This window comes from Rhodnius prolixus, unplaced genomic scaffold, assembly GCF_049639745.1.
Source record: "Rhodnius prolixus isolate KJV_2025 unplaced genomic scaffold, Rpr scaffold_14, whole genome shotgun sequence".
Taxonomy (NCBI): Eukaryota; Metazoa; Arthropoda; class Insecta; order Hemiptera; family Reduviidae; genus Rhodnius; species Rhodnius prolixus.
The window spans coordinates 9548677-9565706 of NW_027411594.1; the positions used below are offsets into that span (position 1 = coordinate 9548677).

General features: G+C 38.4%; 1 protein-coding gene across 4 annotated transcripts in view; it reads left to right on the top strand.

Moving 5' to 3' along the window:
• LOC141451837 (Ig-like and fibronectin type-III domain-containing protein 1) overlaps positions 1-17030 on the top strand; it is a 286881-nt gene that overhangs the window by 178420 nt on the left and 91431 nt on the right. For all 4 annotated transcript variants that reach the window (XM_074123551.1, XM_074123550.1, XM_074123553.1 and 1 more), the window contains one exon: positions 7071-7162. In XM_074123551.1, the coding sequence (XP_073979652.1) occupies positions 7102-7162 (61 nt within the window). In that variant the 5' untranslated portion in view covers positions 7071-7101. The remainder of the gene's footprint in view (positions 1-7070; positions 7163-17030) is intronic.

Genomic DNA, 17030 nt, shown 5'->3' on the forward strand with positions numbered 1-17030 from the left:
TTTGGATCTATTGTGGCTCCCCTCACTTTAAAGCTCACCCTCCAGACCCGTCCTTTTGATCAGACTCTTAATTCTGGCGAGCGACTCTTGGGTAAAGCTCCTCAGGCCTTGGTTTTTCCTCCCCCGAGAAGTAGCGTCCTTAGCCAGACAAGTCCCTCACACTGACACAACACCAGTGCAGTGCCGTTTCCTCCTCCTCTTCCTGACAGAACCTACAAAGGCTATCATCTGCCAGGCCCATGAGATGCATGTGTTCCATAAAAGTATCCCATAAAAGAACTATATTTATGCACCATGTTGAGAAAATCATGGGAATCGTTTTGACGAAATCCCCTAAAAAAACTTTGATTCCCTAAAGTGCCTCATTCCTGTTGATTCCTGTCTAAAGAGCATATTTCGATTTTTTTTTTTTTTTGTTAGAACCTCGTTGGGGGAACCATTTCTTCGGTGTACTTGGTGACCTTACGGGTATCCCTGGCTAACAGCAGGTAAAAACGTTTACAGTGACATCCTGGGTCAGCTGAGGTTGTTGATCTGTGCAAACCTACAGGCAAACTCTAGATCATCACCAAACATACCCACTTTTACTGATGCCCACATTCTTTGCATAAACAGGTAGCCACATTACAACTTTTAGGTCGCTGAAACTTTTAGTTCCTTTTATAATCAGCCAATCTCTTTTTAATCTACCTTATTTTGGGAGGGAGGTTGCTTTAAAAAACATTTACCCCCAGCAGAAAGTCAAAATGGAAATCTGGCCGAAAACAATGGCTACAAACTGGAAAAGTCAGTAAATCTGGACCAATGTAATGTTTCCAGTTTTATCGTCTCTCCTAGTACGGCTACGAAGACCCCCAAAGACAGTTGGAAATGAAACTAACCGGACAGCAGTATGGTAGGAAGACAATATGTTGCTGGATGAAACAGAATTCACCCGAACAACAACCAGGATACCAGGAGTGCTGTTTATTTTGAAGTTTGAACAGTGATAAAGGGTTCCCTCTGGTGTCACATAAGTCAAACTAGTGTCTAGAACCAATATCCGCTTTCTCCGCTGCCACCAGGGTATCTATGAAATGCTGTTGCTAGAGATAATATTTACACCCGGTTTGTATTGGCCATTTTTACATGATCCCAATACCGGAACCGGAACACATTTTTCCTTTACTATATGTACAGTATGTACGTCTGCTAAGTGTAGTGGCAGAAGTAAATGTATTTTGTTCGTGGTGCAGTTTTATTGCAGCGAAACTGCAGTTGCACATTATTAAAATACATTTTTACGCAATAATTGTTGATTGTTGGAATAAATGTTTATTTTTATTTTTTTAAATTCATTAACTAATTCATGAAGAGAAACAACAGATCGATAGTAAAATAAGTAATACGAACTTCGTGGCAAAGTTCATAAAAATTTTTTGATTAATTTTAACTTTTTTTTATCCACTGCCATTTCCTTGTAGAAGTTAAGAGATTAAATAAAGTCCCCTCTTTCGAAGTAAGTTGTAATTCGATTATGAAAACTTCACAATTAGTTCGTATTACAAAGCAAGATCCTTTCGACAGTTTTAACTTTTTTTTTTCTTTTTTTCATTTTAAAGTTCGCAAAACTAAAAGTTTTCACCTCAACTTTTAATGAAAATTCTTCACACGGAAATTCAATGAATAAGTTAATCAGAATAGAAAATGTAAAAGAAACAAACCTGGTGTACACTCGCATGATTTCCTGTTTCCACAGTAAACTTAATTTAAGTTTTTTTTTAAACTGGGAATTACTTTTAAAGAGATGTAGGACTTCAATACGAATGTACATACCCACTTTAAGGGGAGCGATTTAGAAAAACTCAAAGAAATAAGATGTTTTAAGTAAAGTGGACTTCCGTGGATTTTTGCTTTCTGTCTAAAAGGTGATCAAAAAATAATGCAAAGTAATGCCTATTTTGGTTGCCCAGGTGTCGTGGACAGAGGTGACTAGCAAACGTACTTAACTATAAATTTCTCACATTAAACATTAAATAAAATGCAAGGCCTAAAGACTAGAAATCGAACCCACTAACCAACAATACATCTTAGCTTTGCGGGTCTAGCCTATAACCGCTCAGCTAATGGAACGCCTTACAAGATTAAAACCATTAAATAAAATCCAATGTTTAGACTAGAAATCGAATCCACTAACCAACAATACATCTTAGCTTCGCGGGTCTAGCCTATAACCTCTCAGCTAATGGAGCGCCTTACAAGATTAAAACCATTAAATAAAATCCAAGGTTTAGACTAGAAATCGAATCCACTAACCAACAATACATCTTAGCTTCGCGGGTCTCGCCTCTAACCGCTCGGCTACCGTGGCGCCTGTCTAAAATGTGATTAAATCCTTTAATTACACCCAAACGGCCTTCTAATGGGAGCGCTTCCCTCTGCTCTAATGACCTCCTTTGCCTGGAAGTGCTCTTAATCCATATTTTGCCAGGAAAATATTTCAAAATAATAGTCGTAAACTGTTGATGAGAATGTCGTGCCGGAAATGAAGACAGTATTACGAAAGCTCAAGGGATTGGCTGAGTGGTTAGCGCATATTGAATTCCAACGTGGAGATCCCGGGTTCATCAACGATATTATTAAATATGTACAATTAATTACAAAAAAAAAATGAAGTACCAATGTACTTACATTGCAACCTTCATTAAATACTTTATGGAACGCTTAGGGTGGGACAAGGTTGAAAGGTTGAAGGATAAAGGACAGAAAAACCTGTAGCTAGATAACCTTAAAAAACCTATCTTGGTGAGTGATGGGTTCGAAGAAGATTTTTGTAATAAGCATTAGACTCTTTGCCAGTGCTAAAATCCTGCTTCTGGAGAATTGATTATTTAAAAGAAAAGTCGTATGTTCCATTCCGATTTCTTGGAAATAGACTGAACTGTTCATTGAATCCAGTTCACCCTTTAGTTTGTTCATTGTGGGAAGATAACCGCTGCGGGGAATGGAAAACAGGGTGTGAGAGAACACATTGTGTGTGATGGCAAAAGAAAAAAAAAAAAAAAATAGTTGGAAGCTGTAGCGGAATAGTAAAGCGTCCAGATAGACACAGAAGGGAAATTGGTATTTCCAAGGGAGTATATGCTGTTGGAGGTTCCATCAGGAGAGGGTGTTACTGGGTAAAGGTGTGGGATTAAGGGAGCAGGAGTGATCGTGTGTGTGTGTGTAGATTTAGTGTTTTACAGTTTCTCAGCCTCACATGGTCATCTATGTGTGTTTAGGGAGGAGTGACAGACGGAGACATGGGTTAGTGTTGTAGACACCCAGGGTATTTGGTCACCAAGGGGCATATGTGTATGTGCGCGCAGAAGCATGCTTCATCTGAGATTAGGTCCAAACAACAGACAAAGCTGGGCCATGTCTATTGAAGGTCCAGACCAATAGCCCTTGGTAGTGGAGGGACCAGCAACCCTTTGTGGTGGCGGGAGGGTGTGCAGGGACAGACAGAGTGGTCCCAGACTGAAAGGAAGTCCAAAGTAGAGGGTGCGTGTGCTTGGGTTACCAATTGTATAAGAGAGAAGCCGGGCACTGAATGCCGATACAAACTCTGGAGGACGGAGGACAGGAATGTGTCCTCCGCCAGTAGGGAGGTGGGTGGCGAAAGAAAGAAGTAGAGAAAGGGTCCTGGTGTGATGGTCCAGCCGAGGAGGAGGAGGAGGAAGGATGCTGTGTAAGACTAGCACACACGAACTCACCAACCTCATACATCATTTCCCAACCCCCTGTTGGCTGTTATCTCCGCTGTAAGCCTCGCACCTAGTCCATTGTCCTTCGGGGGCGGCGAACCACTGAAAGAAACCACTAGCCTATTCATAGTAATTAATGATGGACCAAAACTGAAACTAGCCTGAATAACAACTTAGTAGCGGCCAGTTTTTCCCCCCTACTAAACACACAGATAGTGCACTAAAATGTGCGTAATTTCCGTAATGAATACTGGACACAGCGTTTAGATCTAGCTTGCACTAGTGGCAGGCAATTCAAGCTTAAACAATCTCTCCGTTTTCCCCAAACTTACTCACAGACAATTTTTCCATAAAATCTAGGGTAAACAGAGTTCGCACACTCTCAAAACTTCATCTTACTAAAATTCTCCGGTTTTAAATTTTATTTATTAATCTATTCTGTTTCATAATGTGAATTTCAGAACGCATTTAATTACCAATAACATGAATAGAGTTTTTAAGTCACTCACCAATTAATAATTTTAATTTGTACGTAAAAATGAAGTGTCTTACCCGTATTTTATGAGAGGTTAGTTAGGCGCCACAGTTGCCGAGCGGTTAAGAGACTAGACCCGCAATGCTAAGATATATTGTTGGTTAGTGGGTTTGATTCCCGGTCTAAACCTTGGATTTTATTTAATGGTTTTAATCTTGTAAGGCGCTCCATTAGCTGAGCGGTTATAGGCTAGACCCGCAACGCTAAGATGTATTGTTGGTTAGTGGGTTCGATTCCCGGTCTAAACCTTGGATTTTATTTAATGGTTTTAATCTTGTAAGGCGCTCCATTAGCTGAGCGGTTATAGGCTAGACCCGCAATGCTAAGATGTATTGTTGGTTAGTGGGTTTGATTCCCGGTCTAAACCTTGGATTTTATTTAATGGTTTTAATCTTGTAAGGCGCTCCATTAGCCGAGCGGTTAAGAGAATAGACCCGCAATGCTAAGATGTGTTGTTGGTTTAGTGGGTTCGATTCCCGGTCTAAACCTTGGATTTTATTTAATAGTTTTAATCTTGTAAGGCGCTCCATTAGCCGAGCGGTTAAGAGAATAGACCCGCAATGCTAAGATGTGTTGTTGGTTTAGTGGGTTCGATTCCCGGTCTAAACCTTGGATTTTATTTAATAGTTTTAATCTTGTAAGGCGCTCCATTAGCTGAGCGGTTATAGGCTAGACCCGCAATGCTAAGATGTATTGTTGGTTAGTGGGTTCGATTCCCGGTCTAAACCTTGAATTTTATTTAATGGTTAATAAAAGAAATTTAAAGTAAAGTATGTTTGCTAGTCGCACTTAATTGGTGTCCGCGACACTTAATTGGTGATTGGACGTAAAGCCCGTCTGAAAAAAAAGGCAATTACTTTACCCTACATATGAGAGGTTAGTCTGTGAAAAATTAGAAAACAAAGTGGAAATGAGGATGAGAAATAAAATCGAGAGGTGACCTTAATAGAAGGGGGAGAGGCTGGTGCCATTTGTAGCTTGTTATTGGCGAGTTACCATAACAATATGCTCCTCGAGATCGCTCGATATCACCGCTAACTGTATCATATAACAAGTGCACACTAGCTCCATGCAGATGGCACTTCACAATATAGATGGCCGTACATAAACAACTATCTTATCTTCCTTTATTTCATGGTATTCCTTGTTAAGCCTTCATCCTGTACCCTCCTCACCCCCTGGGCTCTTTGAGATCCCTTTCCGCCGGCAAGTTTGTGCATATTCAGGACGCCGCCCTGAATATTTATTCTACGTTATTCTTCAGTTATTCTTTAGTTCAGATAGTAAATCCCTGTCTGTGTAACCCAGATTCCTCCCCCTTTTCCAGCATTTCAGTTCCTTCAAATATCGTGGAAAGCGGAAAAGAAAAATGTTCTCCAGTTTTCTTTGCACATTTCCAGACCTTGCGGGCGGCTTTTATTTCTCACCCAGGTAGAAATATCTCTATTTAAATAGCAGCGTTCCCTGAATTCAACAGGTACATCATTTCTCTCATCGCCTCCCACTCTATCTAGACTCGTGTCTAGACTATTTCTTAAAAAACTTTACTTGAATGATCAAATCTTTAAATTGGTAGCATTCTTGTCGAATTGTTTGTACATTATTTAGTTTTGGGTTGAGGTACAAAAAAAAGGTGAAGTCTTCACGCCGACGTTTCATCCTCTATTTTGTTCTTCATCAGGACTTTAAAACAGAGAGGATTATTTCAGAGGATACACAAATATGGTTTTGTCTTCGCCAACTGTAATCACAATTTTGAGAACAGTTATGAACATCCTACAAAAGCACGTTAGAAATTTCTAGATTGATTTTTAGATCTGCCGTATAAATATGTTTTCTTTTTATTTATTTGTTTGCTCTTCTTGAATGTTAAAAGAGCCGAGCCGAATTGACCGAGTGGGTCAGAAGGAGTTAGCTCAAAAGCAACAAGAACTAAAGGGTGAGGGATGCCCTTTTCGCCTGTCATTGACCTCGGTATGTGGCTTCAAATACTCTGTGAAGAGAGAACTTACAAGACTAGGCAGGCAACAGTAGGGTTCCGGGACCTTTGAGAGATTTATTAGTTCGTCCGCTGTCTCATTGCTCGCTCATCGGCTGGAATCCAGGATAGACTGAACTTGGTAGAGCTGTATGCCTCGGTCGGAAACGGAAAACAGTCTTAAGCCAGCCTTAAGTCGGATTAGATGAGCATCCTACTTGACTAGAAGATTTCGTTCTCGTTAACACGAAGTTCACAACATCCGCTGGGAAAACTTATAAAACCTTGGACCAACTGAACAAGAGTTTTCACGCTGTCCAACCACACTATAAGATCCTGGAACCGTTAGTGCACACCCGGGATGGACGTCCATCCGATACTACTCCTTGTTATCCTCGTCACATCGCCACAAAACACGGAAAAAGAAAAGAGAATTAAGTGTTTTAGAATTACCATTTCCGCCACCTTAACTGCTAAGTTATATTTTTGCTCCTACTGACTTCACTCTTCGGGGTTTTCCAGTAGAGTGTTGTTACCATGTTCACCACTACACTCCGCTCTTATCTTAAAACTATTTTTTTCTTTTCGCATTTATATTCTACTTTTATTTCCGCCGGAAACTCAGGATAGAACATTTGCGGTAACACACCCACTTCCTGCCAGTAAGACAGAGAGAGAGGGAGTAATATATGGCCATTGTCTTGATGAAAATTTATTTTAGCCAATAACGGTGAAAGAAGTCTTGGAATAAAACAATATACATTTACTCCGTCTCTATGATGTAGCGTCAACATAATTTACTGGATATGCTGATGCATGTTTTTTGTTGTAGGAGTGGCGGAGGCCTGCAGAAGTCGTGCGGCATGATTTGGCACCATCTTTGTGTTCTTGTGGCAGCTCATCTTCAGCTTGCCATCTCTGAAGGTGAAACAACCAATTATTATTTTTATTTTTACTTTTTACATCAATTTCAGCTACACCAATTTCCGGTCTGTCATTGCGTACTTTTCACATATTTTTGCTCTCACGTTTCGCTTGCGTCATATTGAGTTTTACCACTTCCTCTTGTTGCCAGGATACCTTAAATAAAGTTTTGCCTTTACCAAATGTTGTTCCTTTCTGTAAACAACATTTCGAGAACAGTTATGAACATCCAACAAAAAGCACGTTTGAAATTTTGTCGATTGATTTTCTTATTTGCTTTGCAGAGTGGTTTTTTTTTTAAAATTAGCTACCTCTGAAGGCGTTTCATTTTGGTGGTATCGAAGTAAACAGAACGAGTAAAGTACTTACTCGTTCCGAGTAATGCGCGGGTCTAGTCCATAATAACGCTACTGCGAGCAAAGTCAGCATACGCTCTCTTTAACTTGCCCACCCTCTCTGCATCCCCACTGACTCATCGTTAGTTTCCCCGGTGAATCTTAATGTTTTATTTAATCCTCTTTTCCGGTTGGAAGTACCTAGTGCAGGCGCGCTTCTCTCTCTGTCTCCCTAAATAAATATTTATCCAGTTTAATTAACTAACACTGCATGTATTTATTATATACATTTTTTCTTTAACTTTGTTCATAGAATCTTTTCTGTGTATAAAAGCGCTTAGCTTACTCGACCGGAAATAATCCAGAATTAAATAAATCTCTTTGCCGCGACTTTCCATGACTTCCTATTTCTTAGCGAGCATAATTTCATATTTCCTCTAAATATTGCAAAAATAATCCTCTTGAATCTTTTGGCTAATCTTTTTTGCCCCCTCAGAAAGAACTTAATTCAAGAAAGTTCAAGATCAGTCAGCACGTCTTTCCCTTAATGAATTTTCTTTGGGAAATTCCACAGATGAAAAGAAAAGTGTAGGCAAGGGAGGGTTTAAAGAAAATTTTGTTTGGGGAAAATCAAGCAGAGCTTGAGGAAATGACTCTTCCACTTCGTCAGATTTCACTGAACTGACTTTGTTTTCAGCGGCTTCCTCTTTGTATGTATAAAAATCAATTTGGAATTTCAATGATTTCCTTTGGTTAAAGCGTATGGCTACTAACTCACAGACAAACGCTACACAATATGCTTTTCGAAAAGCTGCTTCAACGTAAAACACAGACGAAAAGTTGTTACGCTGATGATAGAAGGTTTTAAAGTGTCGAAAAAAATTGGAAAGATTTAAAACTGGCAATACGATAGTTTGAAGACTTCTTAGATCGTAAAATGCAATCACCTTGCCTACAATTTTGGTTGCAACACTTTTTTATGGCAACCCTGGGTTAGTTGCTATTATACAGATTTGTACAGTGTTACCAACCAAGTATTTCCGCTAGCTCCCCAGTTTCCACCCAGTTAATCCTAGCCACCTTTTGATCCTAGTCATGCGCTACGACTGATTACACCTTTCTACCAGGTTAACCCTGGACACCAAAGTAACTCTAACACGCTGCTATGACTAATGTGACCTTCAGATCGAATAAGGCCTTCACACTATTCATTGGGTCTGGATTTCCGGCTCTTACCTGGACATCCGCTGCTACGCTTATCTATTTATTGACTTTTTTGTCCGAGTTTATAAACAGCTTCAGCCATTGTAGTGATTTATCTTAATTTCTAGTAACATGACAGATTTTTACGGTTTTAGTGGTCTTACACCTTGGGCAATCGTCTATCAAATAAGAATTTATCAGAGTGAAATAAAAAAGCTCACGTATTCTGTATGTTTGTGAGATTTTAACTTGGCATACAATAATGGAGATCTACCGGGCCCCCCTCCCCCTTACTGACGCTAATTGATACCTGAAGGTCGAAAGTAAGTAGACTTACTTCTTATTCTTATTAAGTTCCTCTGGGAGAGATCTCTTTCTAGGAAATGGGAATTTAGCTCAACAGGACGTCGGCCAACTCATTTTCGTCCATGAATAGGCCGAGACATTCCCAGTCTCAGATTTCGAGCTGACTGCAGCCTAGATTTAGGGAGGAATTAATAATCCACGGTTTTTTTATTTTCCTGAAGAACGCAGTTTTCTAATGGGCGAATTTCCAGTTTAGAAGTCACTGGGAGATCCTGCTTAGACCAAACACTCCAGACCCAGTTTCATTAGAGGGCCCTCACCGTCCGTAAACCACAAAGACAAAGCGGAAAGAGCAGATACGTTATTTCTGTTTGAAAAAACTCCATCTCAGGAACTCAACTCGATTGCTATACTTCCCAATACTGGAAGATAAAGTTAAAAAAACCTTTCACATATTTTCCGCCGGATGGAAATGTTTTCCCAACATTGCCATGTTCACCTGTGACCTCCTACTCGGTCGATCTTTAAATATATTAAATATTCATGATTTTGCATGCATAATTCAAACTCTGATGAGAAAATTAAATTATTCTGGATGCTGTGCGCTTACAGGAAATTTCCAACTCTGGATAAAATTATTCTATCACCATTTTAAACGATCAGTTTTCCTCAAGATAGATCCTTCTGAGAAAAGTGTGGAAAGTGATTCAAGTGAAAGTGAAAAACAATTTTTTTTAAAAAAAAATTTTCTTTAACGAATTTATCACTGCAAATATCTAATTTAAGATTTTCCGAGTCTGAAAATGGATTTTGTAGAAATTATAATAATAGCAATAAAATTATGAAGCTGGTCATTTTTATTTACAAAATATTCGTATACTAAGAGAAGTACCCATTTAACTTACATCGATTGTAATAGGAGGTATCAAATTATTAAATATTAAATCTTAAATAATCGATAAATAACAGCCCTACACAAATAAACAAACAAAATGGCGAGGAACAACAGGTGAAATATGAACCACAATTTTCTTTTACCTACTTCCCAAGAAAATACCCATTATTCCCAATTTCCCTGTTAACCCTTACATTATTAGTACAGAAAACAAGACATTATGCGAGAAAAATCTTTTATTTTTTATATTTATATCGAGAAAAATTTTTAGTACATATTTGGATACTTCATTAAATACCTACGGGGGAAAAATTAGTAAAAAAAATTAAACTCTTATTTTTCATAGAAATAATTGATAATAAAGAATTGGCCAACCACAGTGCAGAATGGAAGTGTGAAAAGTAGGTGGGCTGAAGAGCCAATCAGAAGCGAGAACTGTTTATTGAACCACGCCTACCTTCCATGTATGACACACCACGCCCCCTTTTGCTTGTTATAAAATGGGAGATCTGTATTTTCCCATTTTTTCTACTTTCCATTACTTTTGATAAAGGAAAATATTAACCAATTTTATTAAAATTAGAAAAAAAAATGTTAGAAATAGGAAAAGTCAGCGATACCAAAAGAACTTTAAAAAGAAATTGATTTTTCTTTTTGTGGCGATTTTTCCCTTAACTTCCTGTCCACCACATTAAATACTTTTAGATCTACAACTCTTTTATGACAATGGCTTTTCTAGGTAAACCCTTTTATGTCTAATGGAGGAGGAAAGGGCGTATACTGTTCTGTTAGTTTACGTTTCAGTGTAATTGACGGTTACAAAACTGGGTAATGCTGGCAAGAATTAAATATTTATCAAATATTTGGAGATTATAGAGAATTTAGAGCAGTAGTAAGGGAAAATCGTGTGAGTAGTCACATCCGGTTTTTCTGGAACTGGAACCACCATCGATTTACTCCTGCGAGTAGCCCAAGATATGAGATGGATATTTGAAAATGGTCTATATTGTATAGGGGGGTCTGGTAAATACGCAGTACAGCCAGCACCAAGTGAGCACTCTAATCCGGCCATTGTTATCCAATTGGAGCAAATTTGTCTGTACCAGCTCCTTTATTGGATCTACCAGTCGTGATCACCAAACAGTACCGGAACCTTGGCTATAAAAAGCTAATCTATAAATCGTTTCCATCGACAACTTGAAAACTAAAATCTATACCCAAACTTCTCTTAGGTCGCCATTTTTTTTTCTTTCTGATTTACGAAATTTCTGTTCGTACGGAAACTCTCTAATCATATTTTCCGGAAAGAGTACCACATAAAAGTGATTTTCAATGTTTCGGAAAACTGATTTTGTAAAGAGTTTGCCAATTTTCTTTGGTTTTAGAATTAAGAACCTGTTTTTATTGTTCGTCTGTTAATACGCGCATCATATAGATGGTTAAAGTGTAAATTATGCAACAGTGGTACATTAGAGAAGTTCCTCTTTAGAGAAAATAGTGGAAAATCACCACAAGAAGAAAAATAAAAGAAAAAGTCGTTTGTTTTCTTGTTCGTAAACCGTTCAAAGAATTTTTCCTCTTTTTTTTTTTGTAATCTTAAGGGCGCTTACTACACAATTTTAGATGTAACTTCTATTTGAAATCGGTTTCCGTGCAAATTGGATTGTTTCCGCTTAGTTATGCGCCGGCGGGGTGGGGGGTGGGGGTTATGAAATCAGGCTAAACTGACCGATGAAGTGGCGCAATAATTTCGCAAAATGGTTGCGGGTGGCGTGTTCTAACTTTCCCTTTACCTATCGATCGAAGGAAGTGAGGCGATCGTGTTGTTTTTTTTTATTTTGACTTTTTTCCCCTGCCCCCACCACCGGAAATAAATGTTTATCGGTATATCGGTTAGGTATCGAAAAAATCGATTAGCATATCTTGTGTTTTAATGAATCGATTTTTTTTTTTAAATCACTTTTCTCTAAAAGGTCTCCAGATATTTGGTTGAAAAATGTATTCATCTTGACGATCTACAGCTTTCAGCGAAACACTTCCTTTAGGAGCACTTCGCCTTGAAATGCCATTTAAAAGTGATTATGTGATCAACAATTTAATTATATCGCGGATTGAATAAGATGAGGAAATTCCCCGGAAGCAAATAATGGGATGGACCAAGGCCATAAAACTCGCCTTCCTTTTTACCAACGCCTCCAGAACGAGGTAGACGAGAAACTGGAATTACCATAACCTGATCTAATAAACATCACACCTGTATTAAAGTTACGCAGTTCTTAGAATTTAAGGGTCGTCCTATCTGGTCTGGATAGACTTAGTAGTCTGATAGGACGCTCCTGTGGGCAAAATGTGAAGGTAACATTTTTTTCTCCTCCTAATAGCTGAAGCTTGAGACAAACCTTCAAATTGACTCATATATTGCAGTTCCGTTTCATTTTCTTCCTGTCAGAACCTTGCACAGGCTTTCCTCTATCAGAAAGTGGTATAGGCCAGTGAATAGCACTCTACTAAGATCATCCTAATAGTCGCCCCAGCTTTCCTGGAATAATTTTCGGCGAGTAAGCTGCTTTCCGCTTGTCTCTGACCTAGGTTTCCCTAGGGTTCTGCAGAATAAACTCACGAAAGAGTTCTCGGTTCCCTTCTCTGGCTTAGCGATTCCCAATAAGGACTCAGGAGCTTATTTTGTCAGGATCAGTTCTCTTAAGAATCTCTAAACAGCCTCTCATCAACTTCCATGGACTCCATAGAGACTTAATGGCCGCCAGGGACGCCCCAACAGGAGCAGCAGGAAGATTTTCCAGAGAAGTAACAGTAATATGAATGTATTAACCTTTTACGAAGAGTCTTCTTATCCAAAGTTTATGTGAGAAGTTTTAGCATTGTAGATCTAGATTAGGAAGTCCCGGAAGCTGCAGACATGGTTTAAAGGAAATAAATAAATAAGAAAACAAAAAATGCGGGAGAAATGTAGCCAAACTTCTTCACTAAATTCTTTTGAATTAAGTATAACCGCTTGCGCTACGTACATTCAACGCCATAAACTTGACGTAATTCTGGAGATAAAGTAATGGAAGAATTAAAATTAAAATTTATGTAAGGATTGAGTCAGCAGTGGCTGGGCTGGGTTTTAAAAAAAATAAGAAGAAGAAAAAGAAACAGAAGGGAAACTATCTTAAAGTTTCCCCATCTCTCGTAAATACCTGGAGTTTTTCAACTTCTCTCGTATTTTTTTTTAAGCTTTTCTTTTGAGTTTTTCAAGTTTGTTGTAGAGTGAAATTTAAAGATAATGAGGTTCATGTAGTCGGCACAGTTACTATACCCTAATTATAAATCTTCCATATTTATTAGTAATAAGTCAGCTGTGTGCTTCTTTTAAAAAAATAAAATATAATAATTTAGTATACTTTAAAATCTCAATCTTAAATTTTTGGTTAAAGCTACGCAAAACATTCGGCGAGAGTCTTTCAATGGCGTTTCCATAAGTGAGACTCTATTTTTATTCTCTCTTAATTCTCATTAATGGGAGTTTTGGTAACCATGAGGTTTTTCGATATTTGGGAGTCACCGGAAATTATTCTTTTTTTGGGGGGAATTGAACTTTCCTGGGAAAAAGTTCGGGAATAAAAGTTGAAGAATTTAGTTCTATACATCGGTTTAAAGAGTTGATTTGTTTTTTTTTAAATAATTCTTTACGGAGACTAGAGAGAATCGTTTGAAGCTATTTTTGTGAAAAATTCTCTTGAGAACTTCCGGTTGAGAACTTCCGGTTCCTGACGCACCTGGTGCGTAAGGGAAGTATCAAATTGTGGACCTTTCTACGTTTTTTTTTGGTTTTGAGATAAGGTGAACCATCACAGACACTCTAAGGGGTTCTCAAAATGAATGTTTCCAGTGAGATCAACGAGATAATCGACCAACTACACGATTACAATATCTTCATTTACGATTTGAGAAAGGGAAAGTGGAAAAATCGTCTTTCCCCCCTACAGCTAGGAAAATCTGTTATGTAGAAAGTTTTTCAGGTTTCCAAAAATTAGTTTGTCTGGAGTTTAGTTATTTCCTTGTTAAGAAAAAGGAAATGAAGTAATGGCTATTTTGCCAGGCGGGGGCCTTAACGTCCAACTGCCAATTAGGGTGTCATGACACCGGGCGCGGAAGCAATACTTTACACAAGCAGTAGAAGTAGCTGGAGCTCAGGATCTCTCACTTATTGGTCCCAACTTCAGACTACTCTACTATAGCCGCTTCCTCATTCACTTCTTTTGTAACTACCGGTTCACTTAATCTAACAAATTTATTAAAATTGTTGAGATAGCAATTATTTAAATAATATGGAAATGGGATGGATAGGTACGGCTTTGCAGGTGAAGCGAGCGGAAGAGACGGTTTTTAGTGCTGTGAGTGATGTAGGTGGACAACGGCAGCGGTGGCGTGCTGGAATTTGCTGGGGTCCCATTCAGTCCTGATGTGCGACTGCATGGGACTGGTATGTGCCCCAGGTGGACAGCCGAGCGCTATGCATTTTAAAACAGCTCCAGGTATATAGTATACTCCACTTTAGCTGTCATCCCATCTCGGCTTATCCCCAGTAACTCCTCTTGACCTGGTATGTTGTTATAGCACCCATACTCCACACATTTTAGTAGCTTCCCCCGGGGGATGGAGATAGTCCCGCATGAAGAGAGCAGGTCTCTGCAGGACACGCGTTACTGTGGAAGAGGAGCGGTCATAACTTCTGAAGCCTCTGGATTAATTCTGGACGCTGTTTGAGAGTTAATCTTATTTTTAGGTGTTAATGAGGGAGGTCCCAGGATTTGGCTACATCCTGTGCAAAAGAGAAAATTTTTCAGTTTTAATTTTACTTCCTCATACTATAATAGAAAAAATGAAAATAGAAAATCTTTTAAAAGCAGCTCGCTTAGTAGGCGCTTATTGTACGATCAAGTTACCTACCATATACAGGGTTTTCCTCAAATTCAACCTGGAGAAATTATTCCCTTGTTCATACACATTCATGAGTTAATGTGAAAAGATTAGCCGTTCGCCTGCTAAAATCTTATCTCTGGTTTCCCTGCGGATATCTGGGAGCTTTTCGTTGGTTAAATTCACTGTAGAACTGTAATCTATTGGCTGTGGGGGGGTGGGGGTGGAACTTTGCAAAATACTCTGCATTGTAGCCGAGTATGACTGGAATTCAGGGCTGTGTTCCAAATAGAAGCTAAACTGGCCTTTGCTTGCGGCCCTTTTCACAGCCATCTTGGTTTGTCAGTTTAATATCGCCAAAATTAGGTATATTTTTTTTATAGAGGGTTCTACAGTAAGTTGATTTCTGTTGAAGGGTGCCTGGAAATGGTAGTTAATGTTCCTGCTGGGACTTGTCCAGTATTCTGTTGACTCATTATATTTTTTCTCTTTTGCGTTCTTTCCGCTTATTCCTGTGGTTGGTTGAAGTTCCCGCTTTATCTGGATTTGTGGAAATTTTCATTTTCCTTTGTCACAGGTAAGAGATGTTAAATTTTACCGAAATTGGAAACAGCTCCTCTTTGTGGACAGATTTTTCCTTGCTTTGAGTTCAGGCGAGAGAATTTGTTGTCAAATGTTCTATTATTGTATCTCCCGTTTTGAGGTCTCTTAATCCTCAAAAATGTGTTTTTTTGCCCCAAACTGTTTTTCACTCTAAAATGAAAAAAATCGTCAGTTACTCAAGCTTAATATTGAGATCATTTACTACTTGCGTTTGAATAATCTTTCAAGACGTGCAATCTGATTTCTATATTATTAAAAACTTTAATTGTAACGATTAACGTGATTACGATAAGTAAATATAGGCAGAACGTTTATGAGAAGTATTTCTACCAGTTCCACTGCTCCTATAGCCCAGCTCCTGAGGGATTCAGCTCCCAGGAGTTAATGACAGCCTGGAAGCCCTCCCGCCCTCTCTTGTTTAAAGCATAACTTTGCGGTCAGATTGAATTACAATCCTGGGGCCACAGCATCAAGGTAATAATACTACTACCATCGACGGAACTTGATCGAAATTGCCCTGATAGAATGAATTTCCTGGCCTCTCTAACCAGCCAGGCTAGCCAACTACTAATACATAATGCTGCGCAAATAGTTTACAACTAGATTTGAAACTATTTACAACTTGATACCAAAAGTTTTAGATATTAATTTTGCAAGTTATTCGAAGAAATTTACAACTGTAGACAGTTCGTTTTAACTAATATCGTTACACATTAAAACAACCACATCTTCCAATAGTTGATTTAACAATGTCGATAGTTTCTGAACTATGGAATACATAGATTCTAAAATTCCATTTGTCAATCATTACTTTATACATTTCTCACAAAGACGCCACGGTAGCTGAGCGGTTATAGGCTTGACCCGCAAAGCTAAGATGTATTGTTGGTTAGTGGATTCGATTCCTAGTCTAAACCTTGGATTTTATTTAATGGTTAATATGAGAAATTTACAGTAAAGTATGTTAGGCGGTTATAGGCTAGACCCGCAATGCTAAGATGTATTGTTGGTTAGTGGATTCGATTTCTAGTCTAAACCTTAGATTTTATTTAATGGTTTTAATCTTGTAAGGCGCCCTATTAGCCAAGCGGCTATAGGCTAGACCCACAATGCTAAGATGTATTCTTGGTTAGTGGATTCGATTCCCGGTCTTAGGCCTTGGATTTTATTTAATGGATAATGTGAGAAATTTACAGTAAAGTATGTTTGCTAGTCGCCTCCGTCCACGACACCTAATTGGTAGTTGGACGTAAAGCCCGCCTGAAAAAATAGGCGATTACTTTACTTTATTATTTACATTTCTCACAAAAACAGTTACAATATTATAATCCTACAAAATAACTATTTTTTCATTTAAAACTTAAAACAATGCAGCCACATGGGATCGTAATTTTAAAATTTACAAATTTCTGCCCCATTTAAACTTTTCTTAGCGATCAAACTTAAACCCCCCGGAAATAAATTTTCCAGAAAAAAATTATTATTAGAAAGTGCGCTTAAAAAAAAAATCGAATTGGTACACCCACATGACTTCCGGGAACCACTTTTTTTTTCAACATCACACTTGTACGGAACAGATTCTATTCTAACTTACATTTTACTT